The sequence below is a fragment of the Physella acuta genome, unplaced genomic scaffold (genome assembly GCF_028476545.2).
Source record: "Physella acuta isolate Inbredline_101_S28 unplaced genomic scaffold, ASM2847654v3 ptg000518l, whole genome shotgun sequence".
NCBI classification, from domain to species: Eukaryota; Metazoa; Mollusca; class Gastropoda; family Physidae; genus Physella; species Physella acuta.
The window spans coordinates 335,437-345,207 of NW_026732037.1; the positions used below are offsets into that span (position 1 = coordinate 335,437).

Consider the following 9,771-nt stretch of genomic DNA (forward strand, 5'->3'; position numbering starts at 1 on the left):
TGAAAAAATTCCTTTCCTCTCCCCACCCAGATTTCTGACACTTTCTTTTGACCTCCACCCCTTTTACTGTCATCCTTTGCAATTTTTTTTATAATCAAATACATGACATCATGTAAATATTCATTATGTACATTTGCAAAACCTTTCGTTTTCATTTGGTGTTCAAAATCATGTTAAAAAATTTGATGTTGATGTACTTGTTTTAATTGCAAATAAAAGTTTTAAAAAAAAAAAAAAAAAAATCATTATGGGATTATAATGTACATAATAATGTGTGTATAGCTGATTGAAAAAAAAAATTACATGTATTTAAATTTACTGATGTTGAAATTTAATCCAGTGCTTATTAAAAAGGAATTTTTTTTTTAATGTTTTATTTTCATATACAATTTGTGATATTTTTTTTGTCTGTGTTGAAGCAATATTGTATACAAAAGAATTTTGAATGCTCATCAAATAAATCTGAAGTCTGTAAGTATCGTTGAATGTGTACGTGAGTTTATGATCTCAATGAAAGAATGTGATCTTTGAACCTTGAGGTTTATATCGCATTTATTTTGTCAAATATTTTATAAATTTTTGCTTTATGTGTCAATAAAACTCTTTTTCTTTGAAAAAAAGAAATGGGATTATAATGTGAACTTTTGACTTGGGAGCACAGTATACTAAGCAGTCAAGAGAAATCGAATTTGCACACTTTATTTTAGTCTAGTTTTTATGCCATTTTATGTTCTCCATTTAATTACTGTATATGCAATTGATGTTCTTGTCTTTGATGCTGTGTAAAACCATCAAATAAATTAATATTACTATTTTAAATGTTTAAAACAAATGATTTTTTTTTAATTTTTTTTTTTAATTAAAAAAATATAAAATATAATCACTTCCGCAATCAAACAATGGTACTAGAATGATATTATAGGCTTGACTTACAGTTCATAGTTCTCCAGCCATTATTTAAACGCATCTTGTGGCCCCAATTCAAGGGTGTTTTTATCCAAAAGAGAATGCGAACATGTGATCTCTTCTAGTGTCAAGTTCTTCCATAACTTCCCCACTCCCAACACCTATAACCTCCCCAAACTACTGATCTATAACCTCCCCATGTCCCCCCAACTGACCTATAACCTCCCCATGTCCCCCCAACTGATCTATAACCTCCCCAAACTACTGATCTATAACCTCCCCATGTCCCCCCAACTGACCTATAACCTCCCCATGTCCCCCCAACTGACCTATAACCTCCCCATGTCCCCCCAACTGATCTATAACCTCCCCATGTCCCCCCCAACTGACCTATAACCTCCCCATGTCCCCCCAACTGACCTATAACCTCCCCATGTCCCCCCAACTGACCTATAACCTCCCCATGTCCCCCCAACTGACCTATAACCTCCCCATGTCCCCCCCCAACTGACCTATAACCTCCCCATGTCCCCCCAACTGACCTATAACCTCCCCATGTCCCCCCCCCCAACTGACCTATAACCTCCCCATGTCCCCCCAACTGATCTATAACCTCCCCATGTCCCCCCAACTGATCTATAACCTCCCCATGTCCACCCCCAACACTGACCTATAACCTCCCCCAACACTGACCTCTAACCTCCCCCAACACTGACCTCTAACCTCCCCCAACACTGACCTATAACCTCCCCCAACACTGACCTATAACCTCCCCCAACACTGACCTCTAACCTCCCCCAACAATGACCTATAACCTCCCCCAACACTGACCTCTAACCTCCCACAACTCTGACCTCTAACCTCCCCCAACAATGACCTATAACCTCCCCCAACTCTGACCTCTAACCTCCCCCAACAATGACCTATAACCTCCCCACACCCACACCCCCAACACTGACCTCTAACCTCCCCCAACTCTGACCTCTAACCTCCCCCAACAATGACCTATAACCTCCCCACACCCACACCCCCAACACTGACCTCTAACCTCCCCCAACACTGACCTATAACCTCCCCCCAACACTGACCTATAACCTCTCCAACACTGACCTATAACCTCCCCCAACACTGACCTATAACCTCCCCACACCCACACCCCAAGCTACTGACCTATAACCTCTCCCAACACTGACCTATAACCTCCCCCAACACTGACCTATAACCTCCCCATGTCCACCCCAATAATGACCTATAACCTCCCCCAACACTGACCTATAACCTCCCCCAACACTGACCTATAACCTCCCCCAACACTGACCTATAACCTCCCCCAACACTGACCTATAACCTTTCTTGAAGCCGTTGTCTCTGATGAGGTTAGCGAAGAACTGTGCCGAAGCCTTGGGGGTTCGAGTCCTGTTGGGGTGGTTAAAGTCCACGTGATAGAGGCCGAACTTCTCCGTGTAGCCACTCTGCCACTCGAAGTTGTCCATCAGAGACCAGGCGGTGTAGCCTCGAATGTTGCAGCCGTCTTGGTGCAGCGCTGCAGACGACAGGGAAGCTTATTACAGCTAGACAAACGTGCTATAAATTAAGCTAATAACTGGGATATGTAGGGTATCTTTAGCTTTGGTGTAAGCGGAGAGGGTGAAGTAAAGCCTTGAAATAATGAGCTCACACACCTGTTCCCCAACCCTGTGACCCACACTGCCACCCCCACCCCGTCTCCCCCACCCTCATCCCATTCCCCCCTACACACACACCCTGTCCCCCTTACTACCCTCACCACTACTCCTGGTTGATATGTTGCCTGTAGTACGTAATCCTGTGAGCATCTCTCAGTGTCGAGTTCCTGTCCCCACCCCCCCCCCCCCACCCCCCTGTCCTCACCCTTAAGCATCTGGTTGATATGCTGCCTGTAGTATGTTATCCTGTGAGCATCTCTCAGTGTCGAGTTCCTGTCCCCACCCCACCCAGCTTGTCCCCACCCCACCCCCACCCCACCCCCACCCCCTGTCCTCACCCTTAAGCATCTGGTTGATATGCTGCCTGTAGTACGTTATCCTGTGAGCATCTCTCAGTGTCGAGTTCCTGTCCCCACCCCACCCACCCTGTCCCCCACCCCCACCCCCCACCCCACTCCCCACCCCTGACCTCACCCTTAAGCATCTGGTTGATATGCTGCCTGTAGTACGTTATCCTGTGAGCATCTCTCAGTGTCGAGTTCCTGTCCCCACCCCACCCACCCTGTCCCCACCCCACCCACACTGTCCCCACCCCCCCCCCCCCACCCCCCTGTCCTCACCCTTAAGCATCTGGTTGATATGCTGCCTGTAGTATGTTATCCTGTGAGCATCTCTCAGTGTCGAGTTCCTGTCCCCACCCCACCCAGCTTGTCCCCACCCCACCCCCACCCCACCCCCACCCCCTGTCCTCACCCTTAAGCATCTGGTTGATATGCTGCCTGTAGTACGTTATCCTGTGAGCATCTCTCAGTGTCGAGTTCCTGTTCCCACCCCCCACCCACCCTGTCCCCACCCCCACCCACCCTGTCCCCACCCCACCCACCCTGTCCCCACCCCCCACCCCCTGACCTCACCTTTGAGCATCTGGTTGATATGCTGCCTGTAGTACGTTATCCTGTGAGCATCTCTCAGTGTCGAGTTCCTGTCCCCACCCCCCACCCCCTGACCTCACCTTTGAGCATCTGGTTGATATGCTGCCTGTAGTACGTTATCCTGTGAGCATCTCTCAGTGTCGAGTTCCTGTCCCCACCCCACCCTGTCCTCACCCCCCCCCCCCACCCCACCCCTGACCTCACCCCCCCCCCCCCCCACCTGACCTCACCCTTGAGCATCTGGTTGATATGTTGCCTGTAGTACGTTATCCTGTGAGCATCTCTCAGTGTCGAGTTCCTGTCAGAGATGCCGTTCTCAGTGACGTAGACCGGGATGTTGTTGTACGTTGTTTTGATCCAGTTAAAGATCCCACGGAACCCTAACGGTACGCTGAACAGCCAAAACGACCCTGACCTTGGATAAAACAGAAGATACGGTTTAAACTCTTCATTCTCAAATTTCATTACAGGGGGTCTACGCTCTAAATATACTTATCTTGAATGTAAAAAATAAAGATAAGGTGTTTTAGATCTTAAGATTGGAATCTTTGTGTATCTGTCATTTTAACTACGTCAGGTATTTTTGTTAAGACAGATTTTCTAAAGACATACTTTGAGTTCCTTATGACTGTTAGGATTCCTTGCAATAGCACCATTTCAACCACACCCAGAATAGATTGATTCATCAATATATCAAGATGATGGGTTGATATTGTCAATACAGTAGATCAAAATCATTTACTTTTCTTACTTGGAGTTTGCACACAACACTAGCTCGCAGAAATAGAATGTTATAAAAGAATACAACAAAGTAAAAAGTATCAAATCTTACCCTGGCCATGCCGGGTCCACTTCACGCGAGATGTCCTGGTCGTTTTCAAAAGATGGGGGGTCAAAGGGCAGGTCAGCTGGTGTGGCGTATCGTGACGTGTAGTAGTTCAAGCCAATGAAATCTGACGTGCCTGGTGGGATTTGTGGTGGGAAATGTCGTGGGAAATGTGGTGGCAAATGTGGTGGGGAATGTGGTGGGGAATGTGGCGGGAAATGTGGTGGGGAATGTGGTGGGGAATGTGGTGGGGAATGTGGTGGGGAATGTGGTGGGGAATGTGGTGGGGAATGTGGTGGGGAATGTGGTGGGGAATGTGGTGAGGAATGTGATGAGAATGTTGGAGACTTGGGTGGAGTAAGATGGAGGTTTGCACCCGGTTTTCCTGGTGGGAATTACGGAGGTTGTTGTGGGAAATATATGTGGGAACAGAGTTTCCTTCAGGCATCTCTTTGAGGGTGGGGGCAGCACCTCCCCCCCCCCCCCCAACGAAATGGAAATTAAATAGAAAATATATACTTTTAACAGTGTTCGCCCCCCCCCTAGAAAAAAGTCTAGAAGTAACACTATGTGGGAATATAGGAAACGCTGGTAGGATTGAAGAGATGTTTGCCTAAAGTGACTTAGGAATCAATTTTGTTTGACAGACGTTTAATTATAAATTCAGTGCTGGCCACACGATACCGAGGTCAGCAAACAATTCTTCGATCACGAGGTGAGAAAATGGTGCTTATTATTGCTATTACCTTTGTTGAGACGAATTTCTTCATCCGTGAAAGTTGGAAGTCGAGATGGGTGACCAAGTTTTTGACTTTTTTCTTTGATCTTTGTCTTCATAACCTCGGGGTAATCGCCTGGTGTGACATAAGGATAGTGGAGTTTCAGATAGAGAGAGACTAGGTGATTAGATAACTGTATGGATGATGAATTCATACTGTTGAGTGAGGGAGAAATATATATATATATATATATATATATATATATATATATATATACATATATAGGATTTACAATCATAGTTGACTCACGTAGAACCGATTTTACAGTATAACTGAAGTTATTTTAAACATTGTGGAATATTTAATATTATATTATTGTTGAGCCCACCTGTCAAGAAAATGGGATGAGCGAACCAGCCAAAGTTGAAAAGTCTCCCCCTCTCTGAGGCCTCAATGTCCCCTGGGTCCGTGCTGTTCTTGGGCAGGTAGTTGTCAGTGTTGAGTGTGATGCCGATCTGACCTGGAGAATGTTGTTTGACGTTTAATACTGGTGACTATAAATAGCAGCCTCAGACTTCCATGTTTGCCACCTGACCTTGAACCCTGTGAATCATCTTTGCCACCTTGACCTTCAATCCTGTGACTCACCTTTGCCAACTTGCCATTTGAACCCCGAGACTTACCTTTACCACCCCGACTTTACACTCTTCACTCACATTTGCTAATTTGACAGTGAACCCTGTGACTCACCTTTGACACCTTTGAGCCCTTGACTGACCTTTACCAACTTGCCCTTAAACCCTTGACTCACCTTTGCCACTGAACCTTGAACCCCGTGCCTCACCCTTGCCACCTTGACCTTGAATCCCTTGAATAAATTTTGCCATCTTGACCTTGAACCCCGTGACTCACCTATGTCACCTTGACCTTGAACCTCGTGACTCACCTATGCCGCCTTGACCTTGAACCCCGTGACTCACCTTTACCACCTGGACTTTGAGCCCTATACGTGTCGTTGTACAGCCTGTAGACGGCGACGTGAGCCTTGATCAGGTTGTGTGCGACGAGGTAGACGTTGGTGCCAGGACCCCACCTGCCCGGGGCCTTCTCACCTGTACCGTAGCCGTGATTCGACACGACCCACGGCTCGTTCAGTGTGATCCAGTAATTTACCTGCAAACAGGTACTCCAGATTTGTTTTACTTTTGTTTTGAAACTAAACATTACAAATAGATCACGGTATATGTTTTTGTAATGATATTGTCACTTTAAAACCTGGTCCATCATCAACTTACAATATACGTGTTTTGAATCTAAATAAACGAAGTGCTCATTTACCAAGGGAGCGAACTCTTTGAAAACCAGCTCAGCATAGTCCCTGAAGTAGCCGACAATGTCCTCGTTGAGCCAGCCGCCCTTCTGTTCTAGAGCTTCAGGCAGGTCCCAGTGGTACAGTGTGATCATTGGTTCGATGCCGTTCTGCTTCAGCTCCGTGATAAGCCTGTGATTTTAAAAAAGCATTAATTAGATTATACATTAACTGCTTCGTTTTATAACATCGGATGTGATTTTAAAATTAGGTGCTTTGCATGGTAACTTGACTGTAATTGTCTTACCTGTGTCCTGTTAACTGTACCTGTCTTACCTGTGCCATGTTAACTGTACCTGTCTTACCTGTGCCATGTTAACTGTACCTGTCTTACCTGTGCCATGTTAACTGTGCCTGTCTTACCTGTGCCATGTTAACTAAACCTGTCTTACCTGTGCCCTGTTAACTGTACCTGTCTTACCTGTGTCCTGTTAACTGTACCTGTCTTACCTGTGCCATGTTAACTGTACCTGTCTCACCTGTACCATGTTAACTGTACCTGTCTTACCTGCGATAGTAGTCCAGCCCCGCCCTGTTGATTGTGCGGTTAGTGCCGTCTGGCATGACACGAGACCAGCCAATAGAAAAACGGTAGTGAGTGAACTGTTGGGGGAGTTATAGAAGGACAAATATGATTGGTTGAAAAATTAACAATATACTTCATGTGTTTTAGTACAAACATGAATTATGATGAATGGTCTTCATTGGTGCGGATCTAAAGCTAAAAGATTAACTATATATTGGTAACGCGAAAAGATTACGTCAAATTAGACTGTTCATGGTCAGACCTTTGATCCTTTGTTTACATTAAATTATTGGAATAAAAAAAGTTATGTACTTAAGTTAGTTGACTTTGACCTTTGAACTTTAAAAACACTTTTCTTGTCATTTTCATGTTAGTTTTGTTCAGTTGAAAATCTGGATAGCTGCCTATATTATGACCTACCCCCATCTGTTTGAGCATCTGAACGTCTTCCTTGTACTTGTGGTAGCTGTCACAGGCCACACGTCCTGTCTGTTTGTCCTCTACACGTCCAGGCTCGCTGGTGAACACGTCCCAGATACTCGGACCTTTACCTGGGTTTATCAAAGACGTCAAATTTTATCAAACGTCCCAGATTTGATATTCTATACCAAGCCCCCTGTAACTGGTGCGATATTCTATACTACCAAGCCCCCTACAACTGGTGTGATATTCTATACCAAGCCCCCTATAACTGATGTGATATTCTATACCAAGCCCCCTATAACTGATGTGATATTCTATACCAAGCCCCCTATAACTGATGTGATATTCTATACCAAGCCCCCTATAACTGATGTGATATTCTATACCAAGCCCCACTATAACTGATGTGATATTCTATACCAAGCCCCCTATAACTGATGTGATATTCTATACCAAGCCCCACTATAACTGATGTGATATTCTATACCAAGCCCCCTATAACTGATGTGATATCCTATACAGATAAAGCCTCTCACCATCCACATTCCAAGCCCCCTATAACTGATGTGATATCCTATACCAAGCCCCCCCCCCATAACTGATGTGATATCCTATACCAAGCCCCTACAACTGATGTGATATTCTATACCAAGCCCCCCCCCATAACTAATGTGATATTCTATACCAAGCCCCTATAACTGATGTGATATCCTATACCAAACCCTATAACTGATGTGATATTCTATACCAAACCCCTATAACTGATGTGATATCCTATACAGATAAAGCCTCTCACCATCCACATCCCAAGCCCCCTATAACTGATGCGATATCCTATACCAAGCCCCCTATAACTGATGTGATATTCTATACCAAGCCCCCTATAACTGATCTGATATTCTATACCAAGCCCCTTATAACTGATGTGATATTCTATACAAAGCCCCTATAACTGATGTGATATTCTATACCAAGCCCCTTATAACTGATGTGATATTCTATACCAAGCCCCTTATAACTGATGTGATATTCTATACAAAGCCCCTATAACTGATGCGATATCATATACCAAGCCCCACTATAACTGATGCGATACCGATAAAGCATCTCACTATCCACATACCAAGCCCCCATTAACTGATGTGATATTCTATACCAAGCCCCCTATAACTGATGTGATATTCTATACCAAGCCCCCTATAACTGATGTGATATTCTATACCAAGCCCCCCATAACTGATGTGAAATTCTATACCAAGCCCCGTATAACTGATGTGATATTCTATACAAAGCCCCTACAACTGATGTGATATCCTATACCAAACCCTATAACTGATGTGATATTCTATACCAAGCCCCTACAACTGATGTGATATCCTATACCAAGCCCCCTATAACTGATGTGATATTCTATACAGACAAAGCCTCTCACCATCCACATCCCAAGCCCCCTCCACCTGGTAGGCTGCCGTTGCCGCAGCCCAGACGAAGCCCTCTGGGAAAGTCTCAAACAGGAAGTCCTTGTCGCCGTCCTGGAGGTCTTTGTTCACGTCCAGACCGTTGTAATCGTCTGCCTGTGTCGTTGCCATGACGACTGTGAGTATCGCAAGGACAATGACCTGTATGTTTGACCACCCCATGGCGGTACTGTTTGGTCAAGTCCAGGTAACTCAAGCTTTAAAAATTGAGATAATTTAAATCAATAGGAGAAAACTAAATCTTCAACTGAAAATATGCTACCATCATTAAACTCTATATAAAGAATTCAAAAGCAAAATTATTATTAAAACCTTATTAAAATGTAAATTGATCAAGCACCACAGCAGGATACGTACAGAATTCGTGAAGAAGAATGTCTGACCTCGGTTAACTAACGTGTCATTAGTAAACAAAACAAAACCACAATCACTGACTAGATGGAACCTGTTGTCTACACGACGTTTGTCTATTCGCAGCTGACCAGAACAACAGCTAGAGTGAAGCATCGAGTCATTTAGTGAGAGATAAGGTTAGCTCTTAGATAAGATTAGCTTGTACACAAGGAAGGTGTTCACACAAGCAACACCACCTGGTATAAGAACACCTATCTGTACACACGTTAAAGTTCTTGTCACACTATAAGCCTGTACATTGAAAAAAACTGATCGATTGTTGGATTCAATGAACTGGATGTTACAACATTGCTAATTTTTTTATGATGTAATTACGAAGTTTAATTAGCTTAATCGTTAAAAACAGGCCTAATTTGTTAACTGCCTTATGACCCCACCACTGTTATCCTCTGACTTAACAATTCCTCCCCCCCCCCTCAACTACACACACACTCTGACTGACCGATTTCCATCCCCCTCTGTTATTCTCTGAGTTACCTCCCTGTGTTATTCT

At 44.4% G+C, this 9,771-nt stretch overlaps 1 protein-coding gene across 1 annotated transcript in view; it reads right to left on the minus strand.

Moving 5' to 3' along the window:
• LOC131944999 (uncharacterized) overlaps window positions 1-9,331 on the minus strand; it is a 70,084-nt gene extending 60,753 nt beyond the window's left edge. Inside the window, exons 1-11 of the mRNA XM_059305929.1 lie at window positions 9,222-9,331; window positions 8,819-9,061; window positions 7,384-7,514; window positions 6,946-7,040; window positions 6,407-6,569; window positions 6,049-6,241; window positions 5,457-5,588; window positions 5,096-5,203; window positions 4,356-4,485; window positions 3,754-3,938; window positions 2,248-2,449 (exon numbers count right to left, since the gene is read on the minus strand). Coding sequence (XP_059161912.1) covers window positions 2,248-2,449; window positions 3,754-3,938; window positions 4,356-4,485; window positions 5,096-5,203; window positions 5,457-5,588; window positions 6,049-6,241; window positions 6,407-6,569; window positions 6,946-7,040; window positions 7,384-7,514; window positions 8,819-9,026 — 1,547 coding nt within the window. The 5' untranslated portion in view covers window positions 9,027-9,061; window positions 9,222-9,331. The remainder of the gene's footprint in view (window positions 1-2,247; window positions 2,450-3,753; window positions 3,939-4,355; window positions 4,486-5,095; window positions 5,204-5,456; window positions 5,589-6,048; window positions 6,242-6,406; window positions 6,570-6,945; window positions 7,041-7,383; window positions 7,515-8,818; window positions 9,062-9,221) is intronic.
• Window positions 9,332-9,771: the final 440 nt, after the last annotated feature.